General features: G+C 26.2%; 2 protein-coding genes across 5 annotated transcripts; one reads left to right on the forward strand and one right to left on the reverse strand.

Moving 5' to 3' along the window:
- Positions 1-1,775: 1,775 nt before the first annotated feature.
- LOC113550511 (TAR DNA-binding protein 43-like) lies at positions 1,776-9,934 on the reverse strand. 3 transcript variants are annotated; one of them, XR_003405025.1, is made up of 7 exons: positions 9,276-9,934; positions 7,046-7,218; positions 5,993-6,130; positions 5,289-5,930; positions 3,103-3,201; positions 2,922-2,987; positions 1,776-2,219 (listed from the first exon to the last, which is right to left on the reverse strand). XR_003405025.1 is itself a non-coding variant. In XM_026952386.1 (4 exons), exons 1-4 carry the CDS (start codon positions 9,511-9,513, stop codon positions 5,301-5,303), a joined length of 1,179 nt encoding a protein of 392 aa, XP_026808187.1. In that variant the 5' UTR covers positions 9,514-9,933; the 3' UTR covers positions 4,988-5,300. The 3 variants fall into 3 exon arrangements, 1 of the variants encoding a protein (XP_026808187.1); XR_003405026.1 differs by having other exon boundaries at positions 2,922-3,002; XM_026952386.1 differs by lacking the exons at positions 1,776-2,219; positions 2,922-2,987; positions 3,103-3,201 and having other exon boundaries at positions 4,988-5,930; positions 9,276-9,933.
- A 4,359-nt stretch (positions 9,935-14,293) lies between these two features.
- Positions 14,294-18,975, forward strand: LOC113550510 (probable peroxisomal acyl-coenzyme A oxidase 1). 2 transcript variants are annotated; one of them, XM_026952384.1, is made up of 14 exons: positions 14,294-14,510; positions 14,590-15,160; positions 15,228-15,396; positions 15,460-15,628; positions 15,690-15,813; positions 15,871-15,990; positions 16,069-16,193; positions 16,420-16,583; positions 16,662-16,824; positions 16,918-17,108; positions 17,348-17,497; positions 17,561-17,666; positions 18,410-18,556; positions 18,633-18,893. In XM_026952384.1, the coding sequence occupies exons 2-14, from the start codon at positions 15,040-15,042 to the stop codon at positions 18,891-18,893; spliced, it is 2,010 nt and encodes a 669-aa protein (XP_026808185.1). In that variant the 5' UTR covers positions 14,294-14,510; positions 14,590-15,039. The 2 variants fall into 2 exon arrangements, with proteins under 2 accessions (XP_026808185.1, XP_026808186.1); XM_026952385.1 differs by lacking the exon at positions 14,294-14,510 and having other exon boundaries at positions 15,040-15,160; positions 18,633-18,975.
- Positions 18,976-21,569: the final 2,594 nt, after the last annotated feature.

The following is a 21,569-nucleotide window of genomic DNA, read 5'->3' on the forward strand; positions in this document are numbered from 1 at the left end:
AAAATCGAAAATTTCAATTGTCTGCAAAAAGCTTTAAAAGTCCAAATATTTTGAAAATTTAATCATAAATATATAACCATAATATAAACATTTTGTAAAATTTCAAGTATTTATAATTCATTTTTGAGTTACAGCGAAATAAAAAAATCGATTTTGTCAAAAACTAATTATGCGTAAAAACTCCCGTTTTTTTTGTTACTTTTTTAAGGTTTTGTCAGAAGCTTTTGAAAACTACTGGACATTTTTTAACCCCCACTCCCCCCTCCAAAAAAAAAATACCAACTAGATTAATTTTTCTTTTTAAAAAGGGCTGAAGTAAAAAATCAAAGCATTATTTCTACTCCAAAACGTGATGACAGACACAAAAATAAAAAAAACATACATCATTGTAAAATCAATACATTCCTCACTCCGTTCAGAAACAGCCAAAACGTACCTATCATATTATTAGAAAATAGACAAATGGTCACTAAAAAACTGATAAAAACATTTTCTGAAATGGAAGCTAGAAAAAAAAACTTTGAATATCTACTTTGTAGTTTTGTACATATAACATAAATTAACTGTATTTATAATAAGTAATGGCTGTTTTTTTTTTGAATTTTGGTATTATAAATGTATGGGGGACCAACATTTGATACTGCTCCGGGGACCCAAATTTATAGTTATGCCACTGGTGCTGGATGAGAGCCAAATAAATGTTCAGTAGTAATAACGAAAAAATTATTACTGTTCAAAGACAGTAATCTATGAGTATCCATCATAAAGTTTTACACCACTTTGTTAGTTCTAGTCAAATTTTATTTGTTTGTAAATGTCAATTTAATGATTTAATTTTGTTTTAGAGCCATGGTTTGAAAACACCTATTGCTATTTAAAAAAATGCAAGTAGTATTGCGCACGCGCACAACGAAGTCTGAAAGATATTATAAAAATTTGAAAATCATTAAAAAATGTGTATTTAAATTTTAGTTATTCCCTATTTCCTCCGGAAACTCCATATCAATCTGAAATCACTGGACTGAAATATTTCATGTTAGGCACCTTTAAAAGGAAATACACTGTATATTACTATATATATATATTACATAATAAGTAATAACAAATGTCGCATTAATCGAGTGACCATTGTACAACGCAGTTATAGCTTTATCGTAATATTGAGTTTTTAATATTACTATTGAAGTTATTATTTTACTTACTTCAAAGTACGGAAAATAACGAGACAAACTAATTATTAAGATATAAATAATTATGATTAATGTGTTGTTATTAATTTATTATATTATTAAATATATTACTATATAATACATATTATATGATAGTAAATATTTAGTTATATACAGTGTGATCCCTTTTAAAGGTAATACTAAATTATTCTGTCCAGTGACATCGGATTGATATGCGGTTTTCGGGAGGAGATAAAATGCCTAAATACACATTTCTCAACAGTTTCCAAATTTGTAACTCTTATTATGCCCATGTGCAACACAACTTGCATTTTTTTAAATAGCAACACTTACTTAACTTAGCAACACCTACAATTTTAAGTATTTTTTTTTTTTAATTGTAGGTTTTCAGACATTATTTAATTTAATTAAATTTAATTTTGAGCAATACAAAAAAAATACTTAAAATTGCATGACAATTCATAAAATTCTAGGATGATTGTTGAAAAATTCAATAATTTTAATCGAAACTTTAAAGATTTGTAAATATTTGAATAATAATAATAAATTATGTTTGTAAAATTTTAAAATATATTTTTTGTACCTTCATAAACAATTATTAAATACAATATAGATATTATCTAGTAAGCCACTGAATTATTTATGTATTTATTGTGAATCAATTATTTATTTCAACAGTGCCTTAATCTGTTTACATCAAATATGATACAGTAATATTTAGTTTCACAGTAGAATCTTCTAGATTAAACAATAGAGAAAATAATTTAAATTATACACAAGTCAAACAATTATATAATATATACTTGTTGTCTCTCAATTACTAACAATATTGAAATACAAATATTACTTTTACAGTTTAATATCTTTCTAAACATTTAATTTTTCATTCTAGCTATGTACTGTTTCTGTATCATAAAATTATCCAGTTGGTCTTGCTCATAATCCAAATAAGTACATCAGTTTGCTAGTACCTTGTACATGTCTGTCACTAGGAACCATTTATTGTTATTGCTCTATGAATAATATATCCTGAAAAACAAGTTTAAAATATCATGTACTAAGTACTTCTTATTATTTGAGTATTCTGTAGATTGTGCAGGATCTTCTCTAGGCCTGGATTAAGGAGAACATCCACTAGTTTATTATCAAATATGTACTATAATTATTGTTATACAGAGTCATTCTTTTATCATTACACTCATTATTTCAAAAAGTATTCATGTTTTTGAAAACATTTTTTTACATAGTTTCAAATTGTTAAAAAAACAAAGTTTTTATTAAAGAATTATATTTTTAAATTGTTATCCTTTTATTTTTTCACTTTTTTTGAATGACAACATAGTTTTAATTTCATATTTCAAAGCAGAATAATTTTCTGAGTATTTTAATACATAAAAATCTAATATTAGAGTAGTTTGTGAATTGTAAGTATTTAAAGTTTTGATGCGCGGAGTGGATTGGTACGGGGTTACCCCAAATTGTGTAAACTTTAAATACGTATAACTCATAAACTACTCACCATAAATTCAATTTTTAAGTATCAAAATATTCAGAAAAATATTCTGCTTAAACTTAAAACTATGTTGTCATTCAAAAAAAGTAAAAAATTTAAAAAAATATAAGGATGAAAAATATTTAAAAATATAATTTTTTAATAAAAATTTTATTTTTTAACATCTTGAAACTATATGATAACTTTTGTACTATGTACCAAATAAAAATAATACCAACCTTCTAGAAAACATTATATGTATAGATTTTTAAGTAACAACCATTCTTTCAATTCAAAAGTATTTCCTGTAAAAAAAAAACCTGTAAATACATACTTAAATTATATATATATAATCTTAAACTAATACATTGATAATAGAAAATCTATCTGAAGTATGAAACTACATAAAAATGAATTTACTTGTTAAAATCTTGAACATATTTTCCAGTTCTCATTGAACCTGCATTTGTTCGATAAAACTTGACTGTTAGATAAATTTGGTAAAATTTTCAAGTGATACTGAAATTAATTAATAATGTTAACTACACTAACTAGTAAACAAAACATGAATTATACATTTTTAAATAATAATAATACATGTTTAAAAAATGGTTTTGCAATGGAAAAATTAAAGAATACCTATTTGTAAACCAAACAGAACAAACCATAATTTACATGTAAGCTGATCAATATTTTCAACATACTCAACTGTATAAACAAGATAAAAATAAAACATACATGCTGGTAAAATAAACAAAACAAAAATTATACATAATCGAGAATCTGAGTTACACACATGAAAACATACATACTTACAAAACATTGAAGATGTTCCGTTTGCTGAAGACATTCATCAACACAGATTGACAGCTATTCGACAATATTATAGACTGAATTTCTTTCAATTTTATATTTTCAGCAACAAATAATTATCACATTACTCCATTTTGACATTGTAAGACATATTTAGCTCAATGTTTAAAGTTTAAACTGAGCACTCCATACAACCAGATAATTTTGCATACATTTAATAAATATCAAAATGAAACAGCTTATTCATTTACAGCAGACAAAAGTCTTTACCAAAGATGATAACAAATACAATTAAATCATCGTTCATTCAATCAGACTAGAAATAATTAAATACAAGGAGGATTATGGCAATCATGCTTTATAATATACTTTATACCCAATAAACACGTCTTTTTTTTTAATTAATAATTATTAATATTACTTAGCAAAATTAACTAACATTATTAGTATAATTGAGGTATACTAAAAACATAATGAATACAATACTTTGATTCAAGTTATATTGATTTTTCATTTGTGAATTAAATTTTATTAGAATAACTTATATAATGTAGTTTTATTCAAAAATAAAACCATAATATTTATCAATTTGTTTTAATCAAATATGAATACAAGTCAAACATTAGAAATATAACTAATATAAATTGACTAAATAAACAACCAAAATTAATATTTAGGAAGTTGATTATATTTTGTGCATACATGTTATTAAAGAAAACATTGATTAAATCAACTATTGAGAAAGACAAATAAATAAATATATATTTATGACATATAAATATATATTTATGACATTGTATTATAAAACTTGATTTAATTTTCAAATAGATTAGGTTAAAATATTTTTACGACTGTTTAATATACAATAATTACAATGATTTTATTGAAAAACTAGTAGCAAATTTAGATATAAGAAGATAACAAATATTTTTTAATTGTCAGAAAACATAGAAGTACATGATACGTAAACTATTCAAAAAAAAAAAAAAACTAGCTGGTAGTACAATTAATAATTATGCAAGGTAAAAAAAATTAACTGTATTGTGGATATTGAAAGCCATAATACCATCCATAATTTCATTATGTAACAAAAAAATCCAGTCTTAAATATATACAGTAGACATACAGACACATAATAAAACTAATTTTCAAGTATAACCATTTTTTTTTTCAATATATAATATTGTATTAACATGTTCAAGCCACAAAGTAAAACACAATTTTTACATGTTTTTAGTAAGATAGTATAATTTCCAATCAAATAATGTCATACAAATTACATTCATACCATTTGTAAGTTCATTCGTTCCACCAAAGCATAATAATTTTAAATATGTATTCTATTAATATTAAGATAACCCTTAAATTCACAATTGTGTAGCAGTAACAATAAATAAATTTATATATAAAGAATACACTAATATGTATATTTTTAAATACATTCTTAGATGCATAAAAATGGATTAAATATATATATATATATATATATATATATATTTATATGCAAATATTATCTACTTTTTAAATTTTAATTAAAACAGGTTAATTTGTCCAGTAAATAGGGTTTTTTTCTTTGTATGCCACATTCAGCAAAACAAGTTTTAAAACAAGTTGTATTTTAATAAAAATAATTATTATTCCAACAATAACATGGAACAACATTTTAACTACAGAAAATAAGCCAGTTTATTTTTTTACTTGTAATCATGTATGTACAATGTACATACCAAAAAGTTAGAAGAACTGGTAAAGTTTTAGGACAGAAAATTGTTATTGACTTTGTATTATATTACCATTATCTTTTTTTAGCGATTGCCTGATGAATTGTAATCATTATTAGAACGTTTCCTGTTATTATAGTTATTTCGTTGAGAATTGAGACCATGTTGAGACCATTGATTGTTTCCACTAGGAGGTGGTGGTGGCGGCATCATACGACCATTAGCTAGACTCCATCCAGCAGCTTGCGTTAATGCAGCAGCAACAATAGCCGGACTCAAAGGCAACATTGGGTTATAGCTGTCTTGACCATTAATCCCCAATGACTGTAGATTAGGCATGTCTACACTCCCCCGATTATCATGTTGTGAGTGATACCAATTTCGATAACTATCATTATGGCGATTATTAGATCGCTCCCAAGGTTCACTAGGTGGGGGAGTTTGATGACGATTTTTAGAAACTTGTGGTTTTGGAGCGGCTTCAGATACACGCACTGAAACGTCTTTAACGATATGATCTTCACCACATAAACTAGCAGCTACCTCAGGATCAAGGAAAGTTACAAATGCAAATCCGCGGAATGGATTTTTTGGTACAAAAACATTGATGACTTCTCCAAATTTGCTGAAATACTCACGAATATCATCAGCTGTTAAATCTTCTGTCACACGACCTACAAAAACTTTTCCGGAAAGCTCTGAACCATTACCTTCCTAAATTATATAAATACTTACATAAGTATACAGAGTTCATTCGTCTACTAAATATATCTTACCTTAGACTTTGGAACCTTGACTTCACAATTACGACCATCAATCTTGTGACGCTGAGAAAGAACTCTTACTTGTGATTCTAAGTTTGTATACCTTAAAAATCCATATCCCCGAGATTGTCCATTTTTATCTCTCTTTATCTACAAATAATAATAGAATAGCCATAATAATTAATTGTTATTAGCTATTATACTATATATGTTATACTATTCAATAATACACTAATACACTAATAATAACTATAATTGTATCTTTTTTTCCATTATCCATTCTTACCAATTATATGAAATATTGGAATCAGCCATCAGTTTTATTCACTTCAACAATACAATTCAAGTTCTCATGTTTTCTTTACTCACATAAATTATTTTCATGTTCTTTTTAATTCTGTTTATCGATCTTTACTTGGTTACCTTCTTTGAATTAATTTAATCTTTTGTCTTTCCTTATCCCCCACATATCCATCTTAGCAATCTCATCTCTACAATACTGCTTACTCTGACCCTATAATCTAGTTTATTGAGCACTACCCAACATTCCAATTGATAATCTATAATTTTTAAGTCATGCTGACTGACCTCATAAATGCTTTATAAAATCTACCGTTTTATTTCAACAACATCATCTTGTCACACTAAACACCTAACACTTTTCTCCATTTCATTCATCCACTTATAATCATATTTTTAATGTTGTCCTCTAAGTTACCATTATTTTATACCACTGGTCCCAAATACTTGAACCCATTCTTCTCAAACATAGCAATATCATCTTTTTGCCTCATAACCGTCTTGATAGCTCCCTCCAAAATAATTCACTATTATCTATTTTGTAACTATTTATCTATAATTCTTTATCTTCCAATTCTATAATTTGCCTTATCCAAATCTATAAACACTATAAATAAATGTATTTTATGCTCTCTGTAATATATTATTAATTGCATAATTTTAAAATTTTAAAATCTAATAGTCCATAATAGATGTGAATTAAATGATTCCTGTGACAGGAAGTCATGATACGTACATGCATTTTTTAAAACATTTAATTATTACCTGTAACATAAGAAGTTCTCCAAATTGACCAAAGTATTCTTTCAATTTTTGTTCATCATAAGTGTATGGTATATTTAAGACAACTAAATCTGAACATTTCAATTTTGTTTCTAATCTCTTAGTTTTAGCTGTTGGATTTTCTACACTATCATCAATCTTTCTCTTATTTTCCACTAAAATCATCAATATAAAATATAAATTTTAAAAAAGCATATGCATGCTGACATACAATAATAGACTTGAAATTATAAAACATCACATATTTAAATATTCTTGTACATTTTTAAATAAATGACAACAATTGTTGAAATTATAAAAATGGATTATCTTAAACTAATGGTGTATTTGCTTTATAGATAAGTGGTAAAACACATAATTCTGATGCAAAAAAATTTATCTGATTTAAAAAAAAAAAATGTTTAATTTGTATTAACCAAATATTCTCCAACCTTAAATACAAAAATATTATGTTAATTAGAGTTTGGCGTTGATATAATTATCAATGATTATTAAGAGGATGTCGAACCTGCATGTGTTATTTCTGTCTTACACACATACGACATAATAAATTTTCGTTTAGCAGTTTCAATAGTGTGCTTTTAGTTTTGATATTACAGTGAATTCACCTATTATCAAACTTTTAGGTAAGAACATTATCTGTATTCTTTTGTTGGATTTTTTACAATATTTTAATTTTTAAATGAATTTTGAGCATTTTCAAATATTTATATTTTTCATATTCATAACTCACTTAAAAATTAAAATATCGTAAAAAATCCAATAAAAGAAATACAGATAATGTTCTTACCTAAAAGTTTGATAATAGGTGAATTCACTCTTATATCAAAACTAAAAGCACACTATTGAAACTGATGAATGAAAATTTACTATTGTCGTGCGTGTGTAAGACGGAGACAACACATGCGGATGCGACGTCCTATTAATCATTCAACATTTTTTTCAATATCTAATACTCAAAAAGAATTTTTTTAATTAATAATATATATATTCATTGTGTAAATATGATACTATACAAACACCTACCAACTAAATTCTATTTTAATTTTGAATTAAATGGTAATTTATAGTTATTTTTTATTATTATACACGTCAATATCCTTTCACATACAACTAGTTGATGATACCAATAAACACTGATAAAGCTTTATTTTTTTAAACATGATTCTTTTAAGGTTTATTTAGTACCATTATAGATTAAATAACTCTATTGATACACAACACCAATGCAGTCATATATCACTCATTTTTTAAATTTATATTTATTCGACTCACTAGTGTCAAATATAGGCAAAATTTGAATAGATACTTATTTTCTACTTCCTCTAGTCACAGGAACAATAAATTATTCAGAGGTATAGCCAATGAGAGGGCTACAACCTCCCCTACAATTTCAAGAAAATTTAAAAATTATTTTAATTTTTAATGGTCTACAAAAATTGTTACAAAAATCTAAAATTGTACTTTACAAAAATTGATCAGCCCTCCCCAAAAAAAAAAAAATTCTGACTAAATGGAAATTACTGTAATGGAGTTGCATATCTATATACTCTTAAGTATTAAGTCTATAATGGCAATAATACTAATTATCTAATCAGAACATTTTAAGGACAGGACTTGAAATTAAAAATGTTCAAGCAAAACATTATATAAAACAAACCAATCTCCTTATAAAAAAATATATAAAATATGTATGTATGTATGTCATTAATATTTTATGACAAGGTATAAAATATATTGCTGATCTTATGTCCTGATTTTGAAGTTTATTTATTTATATCAACAAATAACTAATTGTAAGTAATGATTTATAATGAAAATAGTACAAAATATAATTTTGTGTTTGTAAATAATTAACATGTGAATGTTTGAATTTGTATTTGGAAACATAACATTCAGTTTTCACTTAACGAAATAATATGTTGCTAGGAAAATTAAAACATATTATTTAATGATAATGAATTTCAATAAAAATGTCTACCTACAGCTATGCAATATATTATTTATACTAGTGCAAGCATTCTCAAGATTATAAATTAATTTGTTTCTATTAGAATTATCACCATTTTTATAGATGGTTAAATATGATAATTTAATTCAATTAATATACTAAAGCTTTGTACAAGTTTAGTTAAGTAGATTATTATTAAAGGTTGACAAAATATTTGAGTAGATTGTAAAAATTAAAAATGTTGTAATACCATGGAATTACCTTTTGGGAAAACACAGTAGTAAGGCGTCTTTCCCCATTCGTTGTCAGGCACATGGAATCGGCCGTCAGCTAAACGAACACCTCTGACAACGTTGTTTTCAGTACGAAACTTTAGTCCACTAGCCCCCGGAAACTGGGCTGTTAATGTGGACAACAATAACGTACCATTGTCTTCAAGTGGAAGTTCAACCGCTTCACCATATTCTTCGTCAGACACCAACACATACTTGACAGACATGTCTCAGAAAACGCGACAATCCTATGTACAATTTTAAACGGACTACCGTTTCCTTGTTTTCATAAAAGCTGGCGATTTTGTAGTAATATTAGTTTTATGTTGATGTTATATTACTTTTATTGATCGACGGAATTTATTTTATGACAACGAAAGTAGGATATTTACAAATCTTTGAAAATAAAACTTACGACAGCGACACAAGACTATAATTATCACATATGAGTTTAATGCAAACGTAATATTAAAATTTACAAGCACGATCGTGTAGGTACACAATTATTAATTAATACGAATTACGAGTACCAGAACTGAAAGTCTGGAATTAACACAGCCTAATATCCATGCCAATAATGCATGCAAAATACAAAACTAAAAATATTTAATATACTATTATCTAATAGTTTTTTTTCTCATAATAATTGTGTTTCCGACCAATCAAACTAGTTTTCGAGTTTTCAATGGTTAATGGTTAATGGTTAATGATCACTGATTAAACCATAAAACAGCTGTAATAATATATTATAGAACACACGACTCACCCCTCCACTTTTATTTTTTTCATTTCTGAGCGACAAGAATGATGTTATAAGTTTGGCGACGGGGTATGATGTTAGGAACGCTTTTATCACTGAAGCGGACTCATAGAGATCGAGGCCGAGAAGCCGACTCGCAAATTTAAAAATCACTTCATGCCGCCACAAAAATAAAATAAATAACTCATTGAGTATTACTCTATGAAATAACTATACTATTCGGTTTTCGGTGTTACTACCGTTAAGGCGTTAAGTGTCCACCATTAACATATTAATTATACTGAGCTGTATTTAGAGCATTGGCCTGGCCGCCTGGGACACAATTCTTAGAACAGTTAGAACTAATAATTTGACATTATGACTATATGTGTACCTACACATTTTATAATCGAAAAATTACTAGGATACTCAACTTCCGAGGATAGCTAATTAGGATTAGTTAATACTTTGAGGACAAAGGGAAATTCACAGTTTTTCAAGATATCTATTCGGAAAAAACTTAAAAATCTAATGTTAAATGTTTACTTTGAACGTCCCTGTAAACAATTGCCCAATGAATATTTGTTGAACTTATTTTTTTTTATTGGTCTTGAAATTATCAATAATTTCTGCTTCGACAACCAAGTCAATTTGCCCATTAGCATTACATTTCATAGCATACTAAAAAAAAAATATTTATATATATCCACTAGGATTAAATTTATTTTTACACTAATGAGGGAACTTAACGAGTTGCTTAGAATAATATATTTTTGATTTTGATTTTTTTTTAGGAACTTAATTGCCAGAAGGCAGAAGTGCAGCCACTACTTCGGCTGTATAGTGTATTTATAGAACACGTCTATGGACGACATGTTTAAACGACGCGCGACGTCTGTAGATTGCTTTTTATTGTATGGACATTCTTACCTCTTCATCATTTTTGAAAGCATTAGTATATATTTTTTGAAATTCGTTTAGATGTTCTATAGTTTTATTTTTTAGGAAATGTTTGTACTCGTATATGTTTGGAGGTGTGGGTTCCTTGTGTAGTGTGTTAAGTTTTATATTTATGTTGTAAATGCTTATTCACAGTGGCCTTATTATTTTCTCTTTCTTTATTATTTGTAGTATTTTAGAGTAATCTTGATTACTTTGTAATTTTGTTCGCTGATGCTGAGTTGCTTTTTAATCTGGATAATCTCAACGCGTATAAAAATGTAAATTCTATTATTTTTAGATACGGTATTTATATTCACCTGCAATGTTGTAAATGTTTTTAATTGGAGAGCTTTTATATGCCCTATACGATTTAGAGTTTATACTATTTTCACCAGAACTAATCAAAATTTGTAAATTCTTTGTACAAAAATAAAAAAATAAAATTGCAAATCTTATGTAATTTATAAATACCTTATTGTAATGTAGGAGGTACCTATATATTTTGTTATTTGGTTAAATTGTATTGTAGTTCGTCAAATGATCAAATAATGATAATACTTATACTTAATTAGTTTTATAAAATACTATAAAATAAATATGGTATACAAACATTTGAATTATTTTATATATGAACATAATCTGTAAATTAAATAATTTCAAAATATCTGTTATTAACTGGTTATACATTATGTAAAAATGTGTTTTTTTATTATGTATTTAACTATAGTTTTTAATATTATATTTTAAATAAATAAAATTGTAACTCTACTTTCAACACAAGTTTGGCTTGTAAAAGGTCGATAATTCAATGATTTCAATTGTATTTATTAAATAACAATAAGTACCTATGCATTAATAATTGTATATCCAAAAAAATACTACTCACTGTACTTACAATTCTTAAATAAATATATTATCCATTTTCCATTTGTTCGTTTTAACATTAAAAAAGTATCGTCATTTAACGTAATTATTAATTTTATATTAATTTCTCAAAGTTATTATCGTTTGATAAATGATAATAATAATTCAGAATTCCTACAGCAATCAGCAAGGATGAGTTGTAAACTTAGCGGCAAGCACTTCTACAGCCGTGGCGGCAAATCAGGAAGTTACAAACAATTTCAAGGCTGTTTAAAATTCTGAACTCTTAAAGTCTTAACACTCTTAGAAAATAGGTCTTCGTAGTCAGTGGCGTGATTGGGGGGTCGTAATGGGTCGCACTTGCTACCCCAAATATAATCTAGGGGTTGCAAAAGTACTATTTTGCAAACCCTGAAATTTCCATATTTATGATTTATTGCTAGATAGTAAAAATAAATAAATAATAATAATAATATAATTGATTACAATTCACTATAATAAATTAAATATATATAGGTAAATGTATTAATTATTACTATAAATACATTAAAATAGAGAACAACAATGAGACTGCTACAGCCTACAATTTTAAAATTATAAACGATTGATATTATTTATTATATTATAATTATAAAAATTTTAAATATATAGTTTTTAATAACATATATCTATACATAACAGGGGTGGCCAAACCGCGGCTCGCGTCATAAAATACTTTTACGGCTCGCATCTTATCGTAACATTTTTACAAAAAAAATTTTTAATATGAATTTATGTATATTTATATTTTATGTATGACCTTTTTTTTTTTTACATTTTGGCTCTTTCATATTTATTAATATATTTTGTGGCTCACGAGTCTCTTCTTGCTGGCCACTTCTGATTTATAAAAAGAATTATAAATATTTATAATGTTTTTTTATATTAATATATTAAAACATTGTTTGTTTTAATAATGTTTGGGGCGTAGGGGCAAAGCCCCCACGGGTTTTGAGCATCCTGAGTAATTTTTGCAACTCCCGATATGTTTCCCAAATTACGCCACTGTTCGTGGTAATAAACTAATAACTATTGATCACCCGAGTGTCCTTTTTATAATTCATATAATTTATATTAATTATTAACATATTGCAGTAATGCAGTCTATGTTATTACTGTTATTATTAATGTGCCAAGGCCACAAAGTGACGATAATCAACTATAGTATACCTAGTGCCGGATTTTATCATAACTTTTTAACCGCACTTTTAAAATACATTTATATATTTATATATTATATATCATATAAACTAGTTTATAGGTCTATGTTAATGTTATATATATACATATATAAGTGATTATATTATTTTAATATATGTATATCATTAAATTAATACTTATGAAACTATAATATTCTCAGTTATATTTACTTTCATAGTATAATAACACAAAATGTAAATAGGAAATTTTTAACATTATAAATCTGGGAAAGTCAAGTGATCGCGACTGTTGTATCTTGTGTATAATCATTTTTTTTCTTAAATTATAGATTTCAAGCATATAATATACCTATCTGTCCTACCTCCATTGGCGCGATTTGAGGGGGGCTTGGGTGTCCTTGGCACCCCCAATTTTGAAATTAGCACTAGCAAATTTTTTCATGTTAATTTAAATGTTAATAATAATCGGTATCCATAACCTTAAGATAACATTATAAAAAAAGATAGAGGAGCTTCAGCACGCTGTTTTTTCATTGAAATTGTGCCCCTGCCTACCTCATCAATACGAGTATTTACAGCCACCTAAATATTAACTGTAAGACTAAGAGATATGTTCAGTGTAAGTTCAATGAATTTAATCTTTGAATAGGAATTAGGAAAACGATTTTTAGAGTCTCTATTTGAATAATAAATATTTTATAATAATTGATATTACTAATCACTATTAGTGGCGTACTAATCGCACTAATGCACTATGCTTTATTTTTGTCGGTGAGATATCGGGAAATTTGCGTGTTATACAAATTTTAATTAGAGCCTTGACTGCCTTAAGGTATTCCCTTTTATATTGTTTATAGCTGACGTAACCTGTAGATAAAAATACATATATTAAATACCTAATATTGATGTTGTATATTTTCTATTTGAATAGACGTTAGTAATTAGTATTGACAAGTAGGTATTACTAAATTTACTAGTAATAACTAATAAGCTTATATATTTATTTATTTATCAGATTTAAATGTATGATTTCACACTGACTACAAGCTTACAGTCTACAGGTCACAGGAGTTGGCTACTGAGTGACGACTGACGAGTGATGACGATGATAGTAATAATAATAATATAATAATAATAATAATGTTATAATATTGTTGACTGCTGTTGCTAATTTATCTTATTATCTATTGATTGCTCCGATAACATATTTGTATTTTGTTGTTTTTTATTCTTCTACCACTGAGTTCTGGTAGGTAGTAGGTACTTATGATTCATTAATAATTTACATTTACTTTATTCACATATTTTGAAAGTATTTGTTGAATTAGTGATAGTTATTAATTATAATTAATCCGTTTTCCGAGCTTACCTGTTGCGTATAATTTACGATTACGAGATGCTGACTAGACTGATTGTGTAACCCACTTACCCACTGGGCACTGTAAATAATGGAAATCGACCACTTCCAATTTTTACAAACGTAAACGTGCTTATACAACACTTGGTGTAAGTGTGTAACTGTAAAAGACGTAAACAACAATTATTATTTTTTTTTATAGAGAATTAATTGGTATACTCTACATCGAAGGTATTTTTTCTCTCATCACCTTCGTCATATCGTCGTCATCATTATAATATCATCAGTTCATCACCGTTATCATTATTTCGACGTGTTTAAGTATTCTTGAGGAATCTAAGATCTGTATTTCGAAATGTTTCCATAAACATTTCCCCTTCTTTGTAGAACATTCAAGAATTTGGTTATGTCATAATGCCACAGAATAGATTTACATTACACTATCGAGTTTCTCTAAGATAGAACGTATTTTTTAGTTTTTTACACACATCTAAATGTTTAGAATGAAACTTAAATTTTTTTTTTTTTAAGCACCTAATTGAAATTTATAAGATTTTAAGCCGTACAGCGTATACTGTGACATTGGCTGTTTTAAATAGTAATAATAATACCATTTATTTTTATTCTCAACAATCACGTATTTTAAGTTAAAATGAAACTTAAAGTCAATGAGGATCTACGGAAAGAACGTGAAAAGTGTACGTTTAATATTGAGGAACTTACAAATTTTTTGGACGGAGGTGCTGATAAAACATTAAGTAGAAGAAAACTCGGTTTGTTGATTATTAATTTTTAAATATATAATTTTTACATGCACCATTCTCATTAAAAAAATTTTAGAATCCTATTTTCTATCTGATCCAAATTTGAAAGATGAAATTCCTATGGAATATCTAAGTCACAAAGAACGTTATGAAGCGGCTGTGCGTAAAAGTTGTATTTTATTCAAAAAAGTCAATGAGTGGCAACAAAATGATGATAGCGGTAGCAATTCAATGGACGTTTATAAGTATGAAAAAAATAAATGTATTAAATAATGGTTTATAATTATTAATTATCAATACTATTTCAGGTCACTTCTTGGTGGATCAGTTGGTAGTGCAATAATAAAAGATGGTTCACCTTTTGCGGTACATTATGTCATGTTTATACCAACAATTATGGGTCAGGGCACTTTGGAGCAACAAGGAGAATGGGTTGGACGAGCTTTTAGTAATCAGATTATAGGCACTTATGCTCAGGTACTTTGCTATTTAGTTTTTAGCTAGAAATGTTAAGTTTTTGATAAAATATTTTTTATAGACTGAATTAGGTCATGGAACATTTATTCGTGGGTTAGAAACAATGTGTACTTACGATCCAGCTACAGAAGAATTTGTTTTGAATAGTCCTACATTAACGTCCTATAAATGGTGGCCTGGTGGACGTAAGTTATTTTATAATATAATTTAGCTAATCAATATTAACATTTTTATATGTTTAGTTGGACATACTTGTAACTATGCAGTTGTGATAGCTCAGCTTTACACCCAAGGAAAGTGTCATGGTATACACCCATTTATAGTTCAACTCAGAGATGAGGAAACATGGAAACCAATGCCTGGTAATAATATAAAAATTAATTAAATTACATAAGTTATGATTTTAATAATTACATTTTGTTAATTATTGTGGTTATCAGGCATAAAAATTGGTGAAATTGGAAGCAAATTAGGTATGAACTCAACTAATAATGGATATTTAGCATTTGATAATGTGAGAATACCTAGAATGAATATGTTGATGAAAAATGCCCAAGTTCTGAAGGTAAAATATTATAGTTAAAAGTTTAATTCATAGATCCATTATTTTGTACAATGCTCATGAGTATTTTGTATCTGAGAAATAATTCATAACAATTAATATGCAGTAAAAATAAAAAAAATGTCTAGTGAGAAAAAATATTTTATATTATTATTAAATATATTTATAATTTATATACCTATAAAATGCTTTTCAAAAATTATAAATATTAAATTTATACGTTTTTTAGGATGGTACGTATAAAAAATCAGTGAATGATAAACTTACTTACGGTACTATGATTTTTGTACGTGTAGTAATTGTTAGAGATTTAATATCAAGTTATATATCAAAAGCTGCAATAATTGCAACTAGATATAGTTGTGTCAGAAGACAATCAGAACTCAAACCTGGGTAAATATAAATTATTTTATATTTAAGCTAATTCAATTTTACCTATATGTTTATAAAAAAAATTATTTATTTTATTAGTGCTGGTGAACCTCAAATTTTGGATTACCAAACACAACAATATAAAATTTTTCCTGCTATTGGCATTAGCTTAGCATACAAATTTTCTGCATTGTGGCTTTGGAATGTTTATAACGATGTTACTTCAAAATTAGAAGAAGGAGATTTAGAACGATTACCTGAGGTAATCCTAACTATTCATTTAAAATTCACCTAAAATTACCTGTAGTAAAATAAATTTTACATACTAAATAAAATATTAATTTAATATGTTTAGTTGCATGCAATGGCTTGCTGTTTGAAAGCTGTTAGTACAGCTGATGCTGCTGTTGCAGTGACAACATGTCGTTTAGCATGTGGAGGTCATGGATATATGAATTGTAGTAATTTCCCAAATATGTACGCAATGACTTCTGCTACTGAAACGTACGAAGGAGAGAACACTGTGCTACTTTTGCAAACAGCTAGGTAAAATTAAGGTGTTGAAAACAATTTTAATAAAAATATTGTATTTGATTTTAACATATTAATTTAAAAAAAAAATATATTATTTTTTGGCTTAGAAAATAATTCAACTTCATTCATATTAGCTTTATTTTACTTTAAACAGTCAATTGGTTATTTAAAAAGCTAGTTTTCATTTTTTTTTTTTTTTTTTTTTGTAACAAACAGAATAATATTATAATTCATTTGTTTCAATTATAAAGGTATTTGATGAAAGCTTGTCAAGATGCAAAATCTGGATTAAAATTAACTGAAACTGTATTGTATTTAAATAATTTCAAGAGCTTAAGACGTAACAACTGGAATACAGATTTGGACTGTATTGGCAATGCATTTTTGCAAGTCGCTGGAGGGTAAATTTTGTTTTTTGATTAATAATTAATGTACTTAATTTAGTATCATTAAATCATTTTTAGAAAAATTGAGAATACATACTTCTCTATTAATCAACTTATCAATTCTGGAATGTCTCAAGAAGATGCTTGGAATGAAACTTCTATTAAATTAGCCAAAGCAACAGAAGTAATTTTTTTTTATTCTAACTAAAAGATATTTCTATTGTCTATCCAGCGAGAGAACGCTCTAATTCTGCGCAACCACCCGCATTATCATACTATCAAAACTGGTTTGCTTATGGCTGGGTATCACTGGGGAATGTGCAGAAAAACTGATTTTGGTCGGTTTGCGGCGCATTCTCTCACTGGACAGAGTATACTTGTTACCTTTTTTTGCTGACAATATATTTTAATGAAAAATTTAGAAAAAATATTTAAGTAAATTTGTGAAACTGTTAAGTTAAGTGTTATTGTCATTTTAATTTTAAAAATTACCAATTTTATCTGCAATATTTAGCTGTTGAGTTCTTTTGAGAAATATTTGACAATTTTACTAACACTTAATTGAGTTATAATTTTGAACAGATATATTCTGGATTAATTTTTGAGCCAAATTTTAGTATATAAATTGAAAATTCAAATCAATCTTTTACATGTTTGATAACATTTGGTTGATTTAATAACTACAAATAATTATAAGTTTATAACTTTTTTACTAAGTTATTAAGTTATTATCATTTATTTATAAAGATATTATTGTATGTACTAATTGTATTATTATACTAGTTGTAGTAATGTAAATATAATATCTATTAAAATAAGAATAGGATTCACGGTGAAGTCGATTTGTAGAAAATTAAAAACAATAATTCTTTTACAGTTCTAAAAAAATGTATTCGTTTTATTTTAATTACATTTTTTTTTTTTTAGGCGCATTGTAGAGCATTTGTAATACAATGTTTTATTACAACAGTTAAGACGTTAAATTTGTCTACAGAATTAATGAAAATACTAACAGTTCTATGTAAATTAGTATGCACTCACTGGATGCTTAATCAGATGGGTGATTTTCTTCAAGTAAATCTTACTTAATTTATTAAGTTATTTTATTTTATTACATAATTCTGATTTTTATTATAAAATTATGTTTTAGTATTCAAATCTAAAACAAAGTAACATTCCCTCCATACAGTCTTTGTTAGAAGAATGTTTAAAACAAATTAGACCCAATGCAGTTGGTTTGGTTGATAGTTTTGATGTTCGAGATGAAATACTGGGATCTGCTTTAGGAGTTTATGATGGAAATGTTTACGAGCGTTTAATAGAAGATGCAAATAAAAGTCCATTGAATCAAGAACCTGTTAATGAATCTTTTCATAAATACTTAAAACCTTATTTAAAATCAAATTTATAAGAAAAAAAAAGTAAAATTGAATTGATTATAGTAGGTATTTACCTAAGAAAATTCAAAATTTGTCACAAATCAAATATTTGTATGCAACACTAATATTTTTTTTTTTATTCTTTTATTATGATTTATAATTTATTATTGTTTAGTAAAAGTAAATAATGTAAGTGGGTTGCAGTTTATTTGAATTAATTATTTAAGTGATTAAATAAAATTTGTTTTATTATAATATTATCATTATTATTACGTTTATTATTACATTATATATATTTATAAATTGTAATTCTGTTATGGTAAATTGTTAACAATTGAATCGAAATTTAAATGCATTTGCCAATTTATCCTTTATTATTCTTTATATATTTTTGTACTTTATATATATTTTTTAAAAATTAATAAATTCTATTGGTGTATTTTGCCTAACCTTTATTCCACTAAAAAAATCAATTTTTAAAATAAAAATAAATGTATAGATCAAGGTTTTTAAAAGAAATTAATCAAATGTAATTTAAAACTAAAAAAAATGTTATAAATAACATTGTATTCAATTGTCAAGCCTTATGAATAAAAATTGAAAATTTTATAAAGTTTTAACTAGGATTTTTGAATATTTGAAAATAATTTTCATGATTTTAACCATAAATCAAACGCATTTACAATAATTATGAATTTGTAAATAAATTGTTAAGTCAGGAACAGACAAACATTATTTTGTTTTGCATTGGTTTTTTGTTCTATCTTTGTCCAAATTCGGGTTTTTTCCTTTTACGCTACATTAAGTAAATCTACAAAATTATATAGTTGATGAGAGTCATTTAAATTTATTTATTTAATGGCTTACGAATGTATATTCGCATTTTTATTACAATTTCTAAGTATAAGCAGAACTGGACAAGTTATCCAATAGATTGTAACCAGATACAAATTACTCTAAAATATTGTATAAAGTATAAATATATCATCAATCTCGTATATTCGTGTGTGCCTCAATTGGCAACATTTAAATTCAACAATGGTGAAATCTATGTAATTGGAAGTGTGTATAATTTGGATTTATTTATGGCATTTTTAAAATAATATATGTCTACGACCTACGTCATCACTTGCGAACTTAACTAAAAGAGTAAGGACAAGGGCGATAAATCGATCAATAACTTCTCAAAAAAGCAAAGAAGAAGATCGCTAACAAGTTGTTAACCATGAGAATCAGTAGCATACAAGAATAAATAATAATATATAACTATAGCAAGAGTCTAAGCAGTTAGTTCTCGACAAACAGTTCATGTTAATTTGAAGATTAATGCATGATGTTAATTGTTAATTAATAATTACAATCAGAGTCTGCATACAAATGTAATTATCAAAAAAAATTGAATGAAGTTTCTATATCCTATGTAGACATTGCGATGTAAAATAGTCTAAAGACAAAACACCAGAAATATGCTACGCGAATGGTAAAGTTAAGTTAGATGCTTTGAATTCACCGCCTGAACCACTGTTATTGTTTTCTGACGAAGTCGACGCGATTATTCGTATAACTGCATAAGATCAAATAATCACAGTTCTACCTATTCCGATCATACAAACACACATTTTTACAAATCTTCTTTACAGGCGACGAAGATGCGCAAGTAGATCATCGATGTGATGTAATTTCAGATACCAAATTAATTCGGTATTCAATTTAATATGTATAATTAAATTTAGCAATAGTACAGCATTGTTGAATCAGCTAGTAATATAATAAATGCAATGTTTTCGGAAAAAAATGTATTCAACCTATCGTTAGGTCTAAACTTAATCACTTATTTTGAATTTATTTTACTTATAGTTATAAACTATTGTTTAATATACTATACTACTATAATATGAAAGTTTCCAGACTGTCTTTGGTAAAATTCGTACATGCAAAAATGTATCATTGAATTAAAATTCAACATATTTTACTTTACGTCACCAATTTTTTGTTTTTCTTAATTATTTTGAAAAGTATTGGGGATTTTTGACACCCAGAGTAAAAACTAAATTCAATTTGTTACCAGAAACCATACTCAAAATTGAATATTGGACTATTTATACTATTCCTAAAGGCTAAAAGCCTTTAAAAATGATTATAGATACAGAATATAAGAATATCGATTTTATAAACACATCATAATATACATAACCAAAGTATTCATCTTCATCGCTCAGAATCATGACAAAAAAAATCCATATAATAAAGGTATATTATTTTCTTAGTACCTAACTATAAAATTGCAGTAAACCGTAAACCTTCTTTAAGACTAAGATAACTAATAAATCATTATATATCATAGCAGTACAATTTTATTTTTAAAAATAACTGCGGAGAATTCAAACTTTTAAGCACTTAAAAAGTTATAAAGTAGTCATAGTATGTTGAATAACTAAATCATTTTGATAGATTGCATTAAATATTGACCTTTTTTTAATAATATAAACCGTTAACTTAATAATTATATTATTAAAAATGTATTATTATGAAGATAATTAGAAATTACTGTAATAATATTACCTGTATTTTTAGGTAGGTACCTATAATTACTACTTAAACTATTTTTGTAAAAACTATAAATAATAGTTTAAAATAAATTCTATGAAATATAAAATAGATTTTGGCAAGTATATTGTAAATATTTCATGGAATAATATGTAAGTCAT

This window comes from Rhopalosiphum maidis, chromosome 4 (assembly GCF_003676215.2).
Source record: "Rhopalosiphum maidis isolate BTI-1 chromosome 4, ASM367621v3, whole genome shotgun sequence".
Lineage (NCBI taxonomy): Eukaryota > Metazoa > Arthropoda > Insecta > Hemiptera > Aphididae > Rhopalosiphum > Rhopalosiphum maidis.

Excerpts from the sequence above, each read along its gene's own strand:
- LOC113550511 (XM_026952386.1), bottom strand. The coding sequence starts at position 9,513 with ATGTCTGTCAAGTATGTGTTGGTGTCTGACGAAGAATATGGTGAAGCG. Across the intron at positions 6,131-7,045 it reads GAGAACTTCTTATGTTACAG|ATAAAGAGAGATAAAAATGG; the intron begins GTAATAATTAAA and ends TATTATTTGTAG. Across the intron at positions 5,931-5,992 it reads TCAAGGTTCCAAAGTCTAAG|GAAGGTAATGGTTCAGAGCT; the intron begins GTAAGATATATT and ends TATATAATTTAG.
- LOC113550510 (XM_026952384.1), top strand. The coding sequence starts at position 15,040 with ATGAAACTTAAAGTCAATGAGGATCTACGGAAAGAACGTGAAAAGTGT. Across the intron at positions 15,161-15,227 it reads ATTAAGTAGAAGAAAACTCG|AATCCTATTTTCTATCTGAT; the intron begins GTTTGTTGATTA and ends AAAAAATTTTAG. Across the intron at positions 16,584-16,661 it reads CAATCAGAACTCAAACCTGG|TGCTGGTGAACCTCAAATTT; the intron begins GTAAATATAAAT and ends TTATTTTATTAG.